The following is a 17,164-nucleotide window of genomic DNA, read 5'->3' as shown; positions in this document are numbered from 1 at the left end:
GGACCAATGAGAACTCATGCATCTTGGCAGGAGAGGAAAAATAAAAGAAAGTGGAAGCGCTTCTCGAGAGCAGAGACTGAGCTGAGACAGAGAGACGCGTCGATGCTCGTGAGTCCGCAGGCATCGACATCCTTTTGGAATCGTCAACAGAGAGAATATTGGCCTCTCTCTCTCTCTCTCTCCAAAGAAGTAAAAAAGAATGGAAAATTTTTGAACAAAGAGCAACAGCAAAAACGAAGAGAAAAAAAGACAGAAAAACATGAAAACAGAGCTCTCTGTTTATCTTCACGCACACCCCAGAAACAGAGACAATATTACAAGCAATATAAAAACAAAAAAACATCATCATCATCACCATTTTTGTGAAAAGTAATCTTGCTTCCCCCACAACCCTTTTATTTCTACCATATTTACTATCCAATATATGCGTATCTGCGTGTCTTGTAGCATTGTTAAACCTCCATACCATGTGCTGTAATTGTACACGATTTACATTTATCATATTTTATTTATTATTTCACGTGCTAAAGTTGACTTAGACATAATGGTTTGAGTAATTTTTTCTAAACCATCCTTATTTTTATAAATTGCAAGCAGTCGATTTTTCATCATCTTTTTGGAGTAACAGGGCAAAACCACCTGACTCACTCATGAGCTTGCCCAGAAAATATACACAGCAAGGATGCACATTGACTGGCCTCCAGTTGGTAAAACCCTTGAGGTCCCAACTTAAACCTTGCAGAAAGATGCATCATCCGTGGGTTTAGAACTTGTAACAGCCCATCAACTTGGTGGCATTCACAACTCGCCCCTACCAGAGATTAGTGGAGCCCTTGTGGGCGGACATCTTATGACTTGTGGTATGTTAGATACAATTAAATCTACTAATACAGCAATAAACCATGTTAAACACATTAACTCGGTTACATCAAATATTGGTGGCTAAACCTACCGAAACAAGAGAGTGAAACACCACTCACTCTGGCAAACTATTTCTTGATATGTTAATTACACAATAAGAAGGAAACACAATAATAATAGCATCCTCATACAAAACCAAATAACCAAAAAAGACGGCACAGTAGTTATTTGAGAATATTGATGGCCTCTCTCATCAAATAGGGATTCAGGCCGACTTCCTCACTAGGTACCTGTAGGCAGCGACCTTTTTCCTCCTAGAAAAGGTGTTATCAATGGAGAGCACCAGCTTCCCGTGCTCCTTAGCAGTGAAGGAGTTATGAATGAGTGCATCACCTGCGACCATACTCCTGCTCTTCTCCACAGCAATCGTGTAGCTCCCCTCTACGGTCGGCACGAACTCAGCACCATATTCCAACTCCCAACCACCCACCACCAAATCCCAAACAATGGTCGCTCCACCCTTTTGGTAAAATTACAAACAAATTCAAACCAACAAATCAATTTCCTCTCCAAAGAATAAAAGTAATACTGTTACAAGAAGCCAGATAAATTTAAAGGAAAAGACCCATTTTGAATATATCAAGAAAACTAAACAGTAAAACATTAAAGAAAAGGAAGACTTAGATATTGTGGAAACTAAAGCATACTTCTATGCCTTCAATTTCCAGATGAACCTTCTCTCCACCCTTAATGGAGAACTCTGACGCTGGTTTAGCTGGGCCAGCCTGCACGTCTTCAGGCCTGCTCAGCCCTCCATACTGAACCGGCACATTTTCTGGCCGAATAAACCTAAATTCCAGATATCCATTTCAAGGTTTTGCAAGAACAAGATTATACCGATCAATTTCTTTTAAAACTTCACCAATATAGCAGAGAAAGAGAGAGTACTTGTAGAGCGTTTCGGTAACATTGTTCTCCCTTGCAATGACAAACTTACTCTTTGTACGTTGAGTCAAGAAAGGACTAAACATGGAGTAAATCATGCTAAAATACCACGGCACATTGATAAAAATCTGCATATCCAAGAAAACCAAGATAAAGAAAAGGAAACCATGAGAATTTAAGAGAGAGAGAGAGAGGGGAACATTGACAAATCTGCATCAAAAGGAAGCCCAAAACAGGAAAAATGAAACCAACATAATATATATATATATATATATATATATATATATATATATATATATATATATATATATATATATATATATATACAGAGAGAGAGAGAGAGAGAGGGAGAGCAGAAGAAGAAGAAGACCCTAGATGCTAACATACCTTCCTGGCAACCATCTCCGGATAGTTGTCCTGGAACAAAGAAAGGATATGGCTGGAAGCAACCCTGAGCTCCCTCTTTGGCATGTTCTTCAAATCGGTGATCTGAATCATGGAGTTCACACCACCGGGCTTGAAATGCAGGAGGCCAATGCCCCTCTCCAAGACCTGCACCCTCCACCTCAAGAACCTCTTGAGCTTCTCCTCATCCCCAAATATCTTCTCATACATCTCCCTGTCCTTGAACACCCCATAAGCATTGTAACAAACAGGGTGACCCTCCCTATCATAAGAGTGCATGTAGGCCACCACCCCTTCAAGCAACTTGAAGCCCAAGTCCTCATCCACAATGCCATCTGCCTTGAACTCCTTCCTCCAATCCAAGCACCTCTCCAGCATGGTCATGGCCTCCTGCACCCTGAAATCCCTTGCTCTAAGGAACTTGAGGAGGATAACGTCCGCCCTCTCGTCCCCACCAAGAAGGGGAACTCCCCACATTGAGAGGTGGGGAGCCTTTGAGTCAGGGCCGCCGTTGGAGAAGCGGTCTGATGTCTGGTGGAGCTTGGATTTGAACTCCTCTAGGGCCTTCTTCTCAGAGTCTTTGAGGCTGGAACTGAAGTAGGAGTCCTCCTTGAAGGAGGAGGAAGACCGGAGGGTGGCCTCCATGAGGGTCCTCAGACCCTTCTTGGTTGGTGCCTCCTCTGTATGTGATGGTGTTGGTGTTGGTGCTGGGGATTGCACGTCCATTGATCCACCTCTTTCACTTCCTCTTCTACTTTTCTTGGCAGAGAGAGATTCTTTCTGAGAGGAATGCAGAGAATGTGAAATGATTATATGGGCATGGAGGACTGCAACTAAAGGGAGAGAGAGAGAGAGAGGAGTGAGAAGGGTGTGCAAATTTATTGGTTTTATGGGTTGTTGGTGGTGCTTCAGAATTCAACTTTGAGGAAGTATTGTTTTGTTTATTAAATTTCTTTATTTATTATATTGTGAGTGGGGAGGGTCGGAAGAATCGGCGAGTCATTTGAATTCCGTGTTTGGTAGTCAATGGTATTAAAAGCGAGAAATTGGCCATAGTTGTTCTTGGCCTTCCCCATGAGATGCCACTTGCTTGAGTTCAGGTTGGGGGCAAATCATTTTCATCCCTCCCTATCTACCCTTCATTTAGATTTCAATGACGCAAGTTCTTCTGATCAAATCAGACTCCACGGATGTCACCAACCTCATTCATTTAGTAAAGATCAACATTTAAATTGCTGAAATCCGACTCGTGTGCAAGATTTTTGGTAGGTTCAAAAATCAACGGTTAACAAAATACAAAATTTTATGATTTAAAAAATCATATTTGATCATCTATAGGATCAGATTTGATCAGAACTTGTGTCATAAGATTTAAAAAGGGGTTAATTTTTGTCAAAAAAAAAAAGCTCATGGTGGGGATTGAAGATCAGTCTTGTTCAGTTGCTTGCTGTATTCAAGCCTTGGGGGTTGATTTTTTTTTTTTTGAAAGGCAAGCTGGAGTTAGGCATCGATACCATTGGGATTTGAACTTGCAATGTCCCAACACAAGGTGACGTGCAATAGCTGCTCCTACTAGACAAGCCTTAGCCTTGGGGGTTAACCTACTTCCTAAATAGGGGTGTTCTACTTACTGAAGAGTCATATTTATGATGGCAAGGTTGGGTTGACACTCACCAACGGGGCTCCAGTTAGGGATGGCAGTGGACTGGGGGAAAGCGGGCCCCGCCCTGCCTCACCCCGTTTGGACCGGGGATGAAGGGTATGAAACGGGGATGGAGGCGGGGACGAAGGTTAAAATCCATCCCCGTCTTGGGGTGGAGGCGGGGATGGATGTGCACTTTTCCCCGCCCTGCCCCGTCCCCGCCACGATCCCCGCCCCGACCACTTTTCCCTGCAATATCCCCGCCCCACCCCGCCTCATCCCCGTTTGAATCGGGGATGGAGGACATGAAACGGGGATGAAGGCAGGGATGGAGGATAAAATCCATTCCCCGCCGGGGATGGAGGCCGGGGTGGAGGATAAAATCTTGAGGTGGGGCGGGGATGGAGACCTTGTCCCCCGCCCCACTGCCATCCCTAGCTCCAGTTGTTTGGTAGGGGCTGTTAGTGCACGTTACCTTGTGTTGGAACGTTGCAAGTTTAAATCCATGTATAACTGGTGGGGTCTGCCTCTCCCCAGCTTGCCTATCAAAAAAAAAAAGGTTGGGTTGACACTCTCTTGGGTGGATCAAGAACTTGAGCATGACTAGGCAAGACTTTGTTTTTATTTAAGGCTTTTGTTGTACACCAAATCATGAGATTTTCAGGTGAAAATGGGCCTCTTTCTCTCTCCAAGTCAAAGTCAAACGCACATCCAAGAGGGAAACGGGTGTAGGCACCCATATTAAATGTGGGTTTCCCCATTTTTAAAGGAAGATGGTGTCGCACCTCACCCCTGGGAAACCATTTTCCCTCAAGGCACCCCTTTCTCAGGAACCCTGGTTCCCTCAAGGTGGCATGTAACAAACACCCTCTTAGTGTCTGATTGTCTCTATGCAGATCAAGTTTAATCACACTAGACCAAAAAAGAAAAGCAGCTACACCAAGTGAGAGTATTCATTTCTGAATCTAAAGTTATCAACTAGAGAGTCTAATTATCATTTTAAGGGTCATGAAAAGTGATGCCTCGTACAATAATAGCCATGTCCACACTCCACCTCTAATATTATAAGTTTTCCTATAATCACTCCTCCATTTGAGACCCCTGCAGCTATTATTCTAGAGTCAGCAGCATAAGAGTTACAACCAGTGCATGAATGCATCTCAAGTTGGAAGCTTATTTGATTAAAAGTATGGTCATAAACTAGAAACTAATTAGTATATATATAATGTATATTGCAGTAACTCTCATTTTGAGCAATGGGGAAAATGTGCCAAGGCTCATTTTGATTTTTTTAAATTATCCAAGGAATTATTTGATCATGCACGATTGCTCTGAGTGTCACAAAGTGGCGCCACAAAGCAAACCGTATACTTGAAGTCAGAACCCGAAGATCAATGGAGATCTGTTACTTTGGACTGGTGTGTAGGTTTTTATTGTGTTTTTTTTCTATTTTCCTACATCAACCTTATTCTTACATGACTCTCTTGAATAAATAACACCATTTGGTCATTTTATGAAGCTGTCCTTTACTAGAAAACATGTCATGGGACTGTCCAAGTTGAGGTTCTGTGGTTGTGCAACATCTTTATGCAGAATGTTGTTTACTTTTCTCACATTATTGTTTCAGTAACAAGCAGTAACTAAACTTTAGCCAGAAGGCATGCATGCTAAGTAAAAAAAGTAGTATATAAATATACAATATAATATGGTTAAAGTCAATTGGGGAGGTGGAGTGGTCTATATATATATATATATATATATATATATATATATATATATATATATATAGAGAGAGAGAGAGAGAGAGAGAGAGAGAGAGAGAGGTGTGAAGAGGGTGAAATGCTATGGGGTTAATAATTGAAAGTGGGCCTACCAGTACGATGGACCATGAACCAGTGGGACCCACACCGTTTGAAGATCAACATAAAAACTTTTTTTGTGAAATGACAAATATCTCCCACAATTTAAGCCACTCTTTGTGTGGTCAACCTAGAAAGATTGATCAGCCAGACTTATTTTCATCATTGATCACGCCGTTCAGGTTGAGGCCTAAGTGAGTTATTAAACAAACGTAAATGTGAGGCGGTGGCGGTGTAAACCTGAGAAAGGGAAAGGAGAGCAATATTGTATGGGGGAGGTGGAAGACTTGACTCACACAAGCTAAGGCTAAGGAGTAAAGGCTAAATATAAATGTTGGTATTATGGGGATTGTTGATCTGTCGATTGTACTGACCCTGGGAGCTCGTTCAAAACTCTCTCTCTCTCTTCTGTTTACTAATTGATCTAAAAGATATTGTCTAATCTTAAAAGAATCTCTCTTTTCTCTGTATCTATCTATATGTATATGTTTACTGATTGATCTAAGAGAGACATCTGTATAGAATATCTTTTTTAAACTGCATTTGGTGAAGCTGCTTTTTAGTCTTGGGATGTGTAGAGAGAGAGAGAGGTCATGTGATCCGTGTCACGCACGGTTCACGGACGAAGAGGAGGTCTGTTGCAGGCGGGAGTGGGCGTGATCCATCGTGCCAAAGGATCAAGGTCGACCTAGCTGTAGGTACGGGTGTGACCACTGACCAGGTCTGGTCCTTAGCCTGGTTTGGTCGGAGCCAACATTTAGCACCATATATAGGCTCCATTCTGCAGCATCACGAGTGGATAAAAGTGGGCCCCAACTATTGGAGGGCCAAGTAGAGTTTAGGTGTCGCCAGAAAATCGATACGATATTGACCTGAATGGGTTATTTTTTAATAAATATAAAAAATAGCTAAAAATTATTTATTCTTATTATTTTAATGGCTTTAACACGTGTCGCATTCCGATTGACATATAATATTTTTAAATTATTTTTTAGCCGATTCATAATGATTCAGAAAGAACCAAAGTTCTAAGTGGGGCTGGTTCTAGGCTCTGTTTGAAAACCAAGTCTTGAGGATAAAAAATGGATTCCATAATGGTCTTGGATTCAGCAACTCCTTAAGAGTTTTTTGGGAACAGTCTCTAGAATCTAGAATCTACTTAGAGACTCCCCACTACTTTAATGGTCGTATTGTTTGGGTTGCAACTTTTTACTCGCATAAATGAACCGAAAAGATCACCAGAAAGTCACCGGTGGAATCATTGCAAGTAACACTGGTATAGCATTTGGTAGTCACCACCTCACCCTGGTAGCTTAAATGAGGAATTGGAACTGGCAAATGTCATGCAAGTTACTATTTTTCTCCTTTTTCCTACCTTCCAAACAGTTTTGAAAGTGGGGATTTTACAGTTACCAGTCTGGTGACTTCCAATGGTCACTTTCCAAACAGATCCTTAGGCCCTGTTTAGGAACTACCTATCGAAGATAGCCAGAGTGAAAGTGAGGAATACCCAGCACCTAAATTGTTTGGGATGGATGCACTTGTAGGAAATAATGGAACTGGAGGGGTATTTTGATGGCTCCAATTCCACATTTCATTTCTCACCTGGATGAGGTGGTAGTTACCAAATACTACACCTGTTTCACTGCTCCAATGACCTTCCCAACACCTTTCTCCTAGATTTCAACTTTTCAACTGCATTCCAAACAGCTGCTCAAGTAAAAGTGGTAAATCCTCAGCTGAACCGTTCCACTTATCCCAAACAACTATGTGAATTTGTTAAAACCACAAGTGAGCTCGAGCCTCTTGAGCCCGTGTTCATAGACGTTAATTCTCAGAGAACAATGACCAAAACAACTTTGAAACCAAGCTAATTTATTTTATATAATATCATCCACATAACTATCAGGTCCACTCATTCAACATTAATGCTAACCATCTATGTGTAATAAAATAAAAGGTTCAAATTACACATTGCGAATAAAAATGAAAGGTAGAACAAAGTACTCAACAATACTTCAAATCACTAACAGTCTATTCTGAGTCCACAAGTCATGTCCTCCTTGATCCTACAATTGTAATCAAGTGGGGGTGACTCTAAAACTCAGTAAGGTTTCATTTACAAATGTAAGATACGATCATTACAACTGTATTGAGCTCTAAGGTCTTAGTATGAGTTTAGTTCTCTAACTAGCACACATATTGTTTATATATTTTTATCTTCTTTTACCATTTTCCTTACCTTTCTTGAATCATTCTTTATTTCTATAGTAGACATTTTCCAATGTCGTCTTCTAAGCTAATCGACTATTCCATAAATAGCCTCTTAAGAGCATAGCAACACATGTAGACAATTCTAGAGTCTACGATTGTTGGCCAGACATATGAACCATTCGCAAGCAACATAATCCAAACTGATCCAGACTATGGACTTTAAATCGATGCAGCTTTGCACACCCGTTACAAGCTGGAGAGCCCACTCTTGATGGGTGCATTCTATATCAGCTATGGAGACACCTAAATCAACACCCAATGAAGATATTTCTTCTACAGTTCCTTCAGCTTCAAATTTGCATTTTTTCCTCTACAAAATATCTTTGGATAATTATTTATTATGGGAATCTCAGTTTATTCCTTGCTAAATATGTATGATTTAAGGGGGGATGTCGGTGGTTCTAAGCTTAAACCAACTAAGTTTAAGGCTGAATCTGAAATTGAACTCAATTCTGATTACATCACTTGGTTGAAGCATGATCAAATGGTGTTAAGTTGGCACATATCTTATCTATTGAAAGTTGTTCATAGACAAGTCGTTGGCCTAACCTCTTCCTATGAAGTTTGGCAAGCAATAAAGCAGTCATAGGCAGCCCATTCGAGATCTTACGTGATGCAACTTAAAGGACCATTTCAAGATTTAAAGAAGGGCAGTAGTTCTATAAATCAATATTTTCAAAAAGCCATGATGATTGCTCATCAATTGGCTATTGCTTCTCGGCATGTTCTTGATGAAGATTCAGTTCTTCAAATCATTAGAGGCCTGCCAGCAGAGTATATGCAGACTTTAAGACCTCCATCTCCACTAGGCAAGACCCCATCACGATAAATGAGTCACATGCTTTACTATTGAATGAAGAAGCTCATATGGTTGATGTAGAGAGCTGAGCTGAGGCCCTTAATCCATTAGCAAATTTTGTTCAAAGACAAAACTAGAATCAGCATAATCAATTTAACAATCAAAATCAGAGAAACTTTCATGGTGGCTATTAAAATAATCGTGGTTATGGTCGGTCTCAAGGCCTATCCAATTATCAACAAAGGAATGACCAAAATCAGCATCATGATACTCAAGGGCAGTCTGTTGTGTGTTAGGCGTGTGATAAAGTGGGTCATACGGCCAGGCAGTGCACTCAATATGACTGCTCTTCCAAGCTCCAAAGTCTCAGACAATTCATGTTGCTCCAGTCACTTTTGGTGATGATAGTTAGTACCCTGATTCAGGTGCCACCCACTATGTCACCAATGATTTGAACGTCTTTGTAAAATCTGAATATCAAGGCTAGAATATAATGAAAATAAAAAACGGTTCTAGTTTGTATATCCTTCATACTGATTCTTCTAAATTGTTTTCCTTATATGGCTCTTCTTCACATGATGTGTTGCATGTTCTGTCCATTACGAGAAATATTCTCAATTAGTAAATTTTCTAAAGATAATATGTTTACTTTGAATTCCATCTTGATTGTTGCTATATTAAGGACTAGGCTAGGGGGAGAACTCTGGCCAAAGGCACGACTCATAGAAGGATATGTTGGATTCATACGAACACTAATGGTGGCAGCAATGAAGTGTTCATGGGAGAAAAGACGTCTATAGACAGATGGAGCAATGAAGTGGGCATCATGTATTTTGGATAGTTCATCAGATTTTGAATAAGTTTAATTTGGCTTATGATAGTAGAACTGAGTTTGATTTTTGTGTGGCTTGTCAACAAGGAAAGAGCTGCAATTTTACATTTTTTTAGTTCTAGTACCTTTGTTTCTAGACCATTAGATTTGATTTATTATGATGTGTGAGAGCCAACCCCAGTTTCATCTACTCTTGGTTTTAGATATTATGTTGTGGATGCCTATTAAAAAAATACACCTGGATTTATATGGTCTAAAAAATATGATGTTTCATCTATTTTTAAAAATTTCAAAAAGTATATGGAGAATATTGTGGGGGCATAAAATTAAGAAATTTCATGCTGATTAGGGCAGAGAATATAGGTATGTGTCTAAATATATGTCTTCATGTGGTATTGAACATCATATTTCTTGTCTACGTACCCATGAACAAAAACAGACATATTGTGGATACGGGGCTCTCTTATGGCCCTTGTGTACCTAAGAAATACTGGCCATATGCCTTTGCGACATGAGTTTACTTGATCAACCACTATGTCCAAGTACCCTTTAGAACTGTTCTATAATGTTTAACTACCAACATGATTAATTTTTTTGGGTGTTTATGTTTTCAATGCATGCAGCCTTATATCTAAGATAAACTTGATTTCTGGTCAGACTTATGTGTTTTTCTTGGATATTGTAGCCAGCACTGAGGTTTTTATTGTTTAAATCTTTGCTCTAAAAAATTATTTATATCTTATCATGTCATTTTTTATAAGACTCGATTCCCTTTTATCTCTTGTACTGCCCCAACTACCATCCAGCACCACTCCCCTTTCCAGGCCTTAGTTCTCCTTTCCTCACCCCTTGCCCCTGCTATTGCTTATGAACCAGCCCCATCCCCTCTCCCTCTTCTGGGGGGACGTCTCTTGTGTCCTTGGTTGCATCTCTAGCTTCCTCTCCTGCTCCTACCTAGACCACTAGTTCCAATATCAACCTTCTTGTTCATCTTGGACAAACCCCTCTCCTGACACTTCCTTGGTAATATCGTCCACCTCTTGAACTCAACCCATGGTCACATGCTCCCATTTATCCTATTCCCATGGCATTTCTTACCAAACTCGCATATGACCCATAACCTACTTCCTTTGCAGTTGCTCGTAAGGATTCTCGTTGGCCTCAAAACTCAATGTTTTGCTTAATAACCACATGGACCTTAGTTCGTTTGCACCCTGATCAACATCTAATTGGTTGTAAATGGATCTTCAAAGTGAAATAGAAGGGTGATGGTAGTGTTGAGCGTTATAAAACTCATCTCATTGCCAAGAGCTACAAACAGGAAGAAGGTATTAACTATTTTGAAGTACTTAGTCACGTTATCAAGTCTCCTATTGTTCGGTGTTATTACAAACAGGAAGAAGGTATTAACTATTTTGAAATATTTAGTCACGTTATCAAGTCTCCTACTGTTCGTGTTATTTTGGTTGTAGCTGTCTCATGTGGTTGACACAATCGATAATTAGAGGTTCACAATGGGTTCTTCCATGGTTACTTATCTGAGGATGTCTATATGGCTCAACCTCCTAGGTTTTAAAACCCAAATCATCTTAACAGGATCTTTATGGTCTTAAGCAGGCACCCCCATGCATGGCTTCAATAACTTAGTAATTTTTTGGCATATGTGGGCTTTCATGGTTCTCGGGATGATCTATCCTTATTTGTGTTTCATAAAGCCTCTACTGTCATATATGTGTTAATTTATGTGAATGATATCATTGTAACTCATACTTTGATAACAATTATTCATAGTCTTATTGCGCAGCTTGGCAAGAAATTTGCATTGAATGATCTGAGACCTTTATATTTTTTTCCTTAGGATTGAAGCCACTTGGGATAATGATTCATTAATATAAATATATTTTGGACTTGCTCATGAAGATTGGTATATTGGGAGCTAAACAAGTTAGCACATCGTTGCCTGTCAATTGCCATATTTCTGCGGATTCTGGTGAGCCTTTTTGAGATCTGGCTCTATAATGGAGCTTTGTGGGTGCAGTCCAATATGTCACCATCAGAAGCCGCATCGCTTGCAAGGCAATTCGATCGTCTTCAAAGCCATGATCAATGACTATCATTAGAACGCTCGACACTGGCTATTGAGTCCTTTTTTCAACTTTGACAAGGCTCTAATACCACTTTATCGCAGGATTAAAAGCGAAGGCCCTTGATGCTCCCAAACACTAGAGGCTGGCCTCTTGAGTGCATGGCAGATGTGCACAAGCACGCATATGGACAATCACATACAGAGAGTGAGAAGGCAGAGAGAGAGAGAATGCAAGAACACAAGAAAACAGAATCTTCTTATAGCAAAAAAAAAATGTAGAGATCATATATCTCCTTGTACATGGGGGATCTTATGGCAAAGCCCATTACAACACTCAAGGAGGGCGAAGATGTATTACATCAAATAAAAATAAAATGAAAATTTTGGCAGTTTAAAACCTATATATATATGGAGTGATGTTTGCTACCCTCGTCGGTAAGGAACCCTCTAAATGAAAAATATAATAATTTTATTTTTCAGTTTTTTTACACATCTAGCCCTTCAGATGTGATCCAGTATAAAGTGATCTTTGGATCATGTTTTCTGATGTATATATCAGATTTTATAAGGGTTGAAAAATCAACGGCCTTTGTGTGTGTGAAAAAAAAGCGAGAAATGAGCAAAGCAGGTTAAATGTCTTGTACCATAACTAAGAGTCATATCACAGCACCAAAGTTTTGATTTAAATGGGGCTCGTATTTTGATGGCCTTTTCTGTCTTGGGCAATTAAAGCAAAGGGAAAAGGGGATGTCACCCACAAGGCCTTCCCTTGGGAGACCAAAAAAACAAAAACAAAATTGATTAGTGTTGAAGGAAGTAAAAGATGGTGGTATCCCATGTGGTAAACGGGGTCCTGTGCCAAGTTGAAGGCCCAGGTTCGAATCCCTCTGCCACATAGGGCTTAAAAGATATCTGGTAGGGTATGCCTAAAGCTTGCCATTAAAAAAAAGAAGAAGGTGGGCATAATTAAATGGAGTAGAAGCAAAGTTTTCATTTTGAATTTTGAATTGCATTGCTGTATCTTTTCTTTTCTTTGCTTTCTTCTTTATTGAGTCCGAGGACAACATTTCTCTTTTACTTCATCAAACCATAAGCAAACCCTTAAGTGGACCCACGAGGGATACTGTTGTTATTTCGAAGAAGATATTTTGGATATCAAAAACACCAACTTGGCAATCAACATCTTTTCTTTTTGTGATAAAAGATTTCTGAAATGACAAGAAATAAAAACTATAGGTTTCCAAGCAAAATAGGCTCCCAGACTTTTTTTTGAAAGGCAAGCTGGGGTCAGGCAGACCCTACCAGAACAACAGCCGCCCCATGTGGCAGAGGGATTCGATTCTGAGCCTTCACCTTGACACAAGACCCCTCTTACCACACGGGATACCACCTCGGTGGGAAGCATTTTCTAGGATAAGACCATTTATCTATATGACCTCTTTATAAAAACATATTTGTGCAAGTTTTTTGCTTAATCCAAACCTATAGATGTGTTTATCATTGCTTATTTACTAAAAACCATACTTTAGATCAAAAAAATTTGCATTGCTTATTTACTAAAAACCATATTTTAGATCGAAACAATTTAACAAAGATTCTTGATTTTTAGTTAATCAAGTTTTTTTTGTCTAATATATAGCATTTTTTTTGTTATTGAGCTAAAAACACATATAAACATAAAAAATGCTTAAACTAGTACATGTTTTCTGGTAAATAAAGCATAGAGATCACATCTATGGGTTTAGATTAAACAAAAGATATATGCAATTATATTTTCTAAATGGGTCCGGGACAATCTGAAAGATAAATAGTTTGAAAGATGCACATCACACATCTCTCTCTCTCTCTCTCTCTCTCTCTCTCTCTCTCTCTCTCTCTCTTTCTCTCTCTCTCTCTCTCTCTCTCTCTCTCTCTCTCTCTATATATATATATATATATATATATATATAAAGATAAAGTGGTAGCTGCCTACCGCCAGCCTACTATAAGTAAACAAGCATTTTCAAATTATTTTTTAGCTTCACCCTCCTCATCTACAATGGAAGTTTTCAATATGTTCATATGCTCTTTCAAATAAATAGTATAAAGAAAAACGCCCTGTAGCTGTGGCCAACACTCAGGGCTGCTAAGAATGAACAGAATACATGCCGTTTGAGCTCAGCTCATTTACTGTCAGGCCTTTTTTGGACCCGGCTTGTCTAGCTCGAGCGAGCTGAGTCAAGCTTGAGCTCATACATGTTCAAGCCAGACAAACCCCATCCGAGTTGGCATATATTAAAAAAGCAAAAATTTCTACATGAGTCTAAAGTAGAAACTAAAATTGTAACCTCGTTGTTACATGCATCCATCTAACCAGTTGAGCTAGCTAATTATGATTTTTTGACATATGTGATACATTTGAGCCTTATATAAACTATCTAAACAAGCCTAAATGAGTTGAGCAGAGACATACACCCATTTTGTGTACTCACGTTGCTTAGACTAAGCGACCTGATTGTAACTCGGCCTCTCAGCTCATTTGACGAGCTCAAATGAACTTTATGTGAACCAAATCGAACCGAGCCATGTTCCAGCCCGCCATGTTTTCACCTTTCCATGAGCAGCTTAGCCAACACATGTATGTGTTGGAGACCAGATTGATCCTTTGTAATGTTTTTCTTTTTGGATAATCCAAGGGAAACGCCTCAATCACCCACCGCACATTGGCTGGCATCCTGTTGGTTAAACCCTTGAGGTCCCCTCTGCCCATTGGGCAGTACACCCAACTTCCACCTTGTGGATGCCACCTATAATGTTTTTTTTTTAAGGCAAGCAGGGGTTAGGCAGACCCCCACCAGTTATTATTCAATGTACCACTGGGTTTTGAACCTGCAACATCCCACCACAAGGAGACGTGCACTGACAGCTCCTACCAACCAACCATGCGGAGCCCCCCCCCCCTCTGGTTGGTATCCACCTATAATCATAGGCGGAGCTTGGCGGGGGGGGGGGGGGGTTAAAAAATAAAATAAAATTTAAAAGCCCAGTCCTAGCCCAGCTAAATAGTTTGATTTGTCCATATGAAATAGATTTTTATTAATAATTGTAGCCATTTTTTATTTTATCTCAAAAAAAATTTTTTTGGGGGCACTGCCCCCGACTACCAAACCAGTTTTTTTTCCTACACCCCTGTTTGCACCCCCCCCCCCCCCCCTCACATGAATCCTAGCTACGCCACTGCCTATAATGTTGATCACCAATTGTTACTAGGTTGCCATCTCAGTGGAGGGGCTCTTTTTCTGACAGTGAAGAACATTGTCCTACAAAAGCAAGTAAAACCCTCTTTTCTTTTCACAGCTTTTACAAGTAAAAATTTGCTGTAACTGGTGAAATCTGGTCTTGGCCAACATAACCAAGTCCAGATCTAGGTGGGCCCAGCTAGGTCCAATAAAATTTCTGTCTGGAACTCATCAAATCCTACTTAACACCACTGACAAATTTTATGAAGGGAGAACAAAAGGAAAAAGGTTGGATACCAACAAGACTAGACCCACATAGGCCCAATGCACGGTAACTTGGTTAAGGGAGAGCCTTGCTTCCCAAGAATTGATTCCGTAGCAATATATGATAGTAATGTAGTTTGGAAGTTGTTCTTGCAACTGCAAGTTAGGGTAGAACTAGCCCACAACGGGCCTGATCAGCTGAGGGTGGATCGGGTGCAATCACATTGCACACTTTATGTATGCAGCTGCACCTGACCACCCTCCATTTCTGCGATACAGCCTGTCAGCTGTGAAACCCAACAGAGGATGGAGGGCAGATCGTGCAGCGGCACGCTAAAGTGTGCAATGTGATTGCGCCTGATCTGCCATCCTGCTCAGCTGACTAGGGGGAAGATACAATCGTTCCCGGCTTTTGGAACATCCTGCATTCCAATCCCAGGGTAGGCACCCATGGCCTTAGTGATAAATTGAAGAGAGACCTACACAGAGGGAGGGGTAGCCCAAGAGTTCTACACCAGGAATCCGAAAAAGAGGCAGTAAGCGCCAATTCTTCGTTTACAAGAGCTCTGCACACCTGGCTAAGTGAGTAGGCAGAAGACTTTCAAGTTGGAGCTGGTCAGAAGTTCGATACCTAGGGTATGCTTCCTTTGCCGCAAAGCCTAATTAGCAAATAGAAAACTACTCCTGTAGGCAAGGGGTGGAGTTTTATGCTGTGGACATTATTGACCTGTTCTACAGCTAACATGATGCCTTTCAGCTTGTAATACGAATTGGTGCTTTTTTCTTTAATCATGGAGAAACCAACATTATGGCTTCCCCATCATCAAAGGAAAAACAAAGGAGGGACTAGAAGACGGGCTAAGATCCACTAGGCTTTGACTGGGGGTAGGGCTGGTAAACGAACCAAACAAGCTGAGTTTGAAGTGATCAAGCTTGGCTCAAGTCGAGTTTGAGCTCATAATGAGCCTGAGTTAAATTAATGAGTCGAGTTAATTTGAGCTGGATTGTTTATAGAAAAAATATATTGTTTTTATGGGTAGGGGTCCACCTAACCCCAGGTTGCTAAACAAAAGAAAAATACATTTTTTTATAGCTAGAAAAAATAAGATTACAAAAATATGCATTGTTTTAGAGCTAGAAGTAATAAGATTTTACCACTAAACCTATTTTTTTGTAAACCAAGCAGTTCAATCATATGTTCTACGTAAACTATATGATGTAAAATGTATCCAAAATGTATTTTTTATTACTTAGCAAGTTCGTATAAATCAAGCCTAGTCAAGTACCTATTGTTCGTGTTCAGCTTGTGGAGCCTATTTTACGAATTTGAACGAACTCTTTAGGAGCCTAAGATGAGCTGAGCCATGAGCGCAGCTTGGTTTGTTTCCCAGCCCTAACTGGGGGTTTATATTGGAAAACCATGCCTTATAGCAGGTACGTAGAATATTTAGCAACGGTTTCTGTATTTTTAAAAGACCTAAGGTCCTGTTACACATCTTCCCTTTCATAGATTTGATCCCGGTTCATAAGTTTATTGTGAAATCAAAATCAACATAACCATCTTTAGACTTATGGTTCATGCATGCAAAGTAGCTTGTGCTATAGGGTTAGGGCATGTTTTAGGGAAGAGTAATAGGGTCCAGTCTCAGCTAGGCCTAAGCAGTAGGCCTACCCTATTCTTTCAAACTATCCTCATTGCTTATTCTCTGTGAATAATTTGAGACAGAATTTGCCTTGATTCTACTTCCTATATTTTCACTAGTACTTATTTGGTGACCCGGAAGGCAAGAAGGCAATTGTTGGTCTTCAAAAGCTAAGTTGCTGTTTGAAGTGTCAATGATTGAATCTTACCTTTGCTTGGAGTGTGTGTGTGGTGTGCCTGTGGAGAGAGAGAGAGAGAGAGAGAGAGAGAGAGAGAGAGAGAGAGAGAGAGATGTGGAATTCTTCACTTGAAATCCCTTTGTCATTGCAAGTCAACA

General features: G+C 40.2%; 1 protein-coding gene across 1 annotated transcript; it reads right to left on the bottom strand.

Annotated features, from left to right (window-relative positions):
* Positions 1-935: 935 nt before the first annotated feature.
* LOC149846355 (patellin-6-like) lies at positions 936-2,937 on the bottom strand. Its single transcript, XM_089991055.1, has 4 exons — positions 2,194-2,937; positions 1,810-1,934; positions 1,569-1,710; positions 936-1,381 (listed from the first exon to the last, which is right to left on the bottom strand). Exons 1-4 carry the CDS (start codon positions 2,935-2,937, stop codon positions 1,127-1,129), a joined length of 1,266 nt encoding a protein of 421 aa, XP_089847181.1. The 3' UTR covers positions 936-1,126.
* Between the last annotated feature and the right edge of the window lie 14,227 nt (positions 2,938-17,164).

The sequence above is a fragment of the Nuphar pumila genome, chromosome 2, assembly GCF_984573655.1.
Source record: "Nuphar pumila chromosome 2, dmNupPumi1.hap1.1, whole genome shotgun sequence".
Taxonomy (NCBI): domain Eukaryota; kingdom Viridiplantae; phylum Streptophyta; class Magnoliopsida; order Nymphaeales; family Nymphaeaceae; genus Nuphar; species Nuphar pumila.
This window is presented reverse-complemented; position numbering and strand designations above follow the sequence as displayed.

Coding starts and splice junctions, on each gene's coding strand:
- LOC149846355 (XM_089991055.1), bottom strand. CDS start 2,937: ATGGACGTGCAATCCCCAGCACCAACACCAACACCATCACATACAGAG. Junction 1,711..1,809: donor GTTACCGAAACGCTCTACAA/GTACTCTCTCTT, acceptor TCTGGAATTTAG/GTTTATTCGGCCAGAAAATG. Junction 1,382..1,568: donor TGGAAATTGAAGGCATAGAA/GTATGCTTTAGT, acceptor TTTTACCAAAAG/GGTGGAGCGACCATTGTTTG.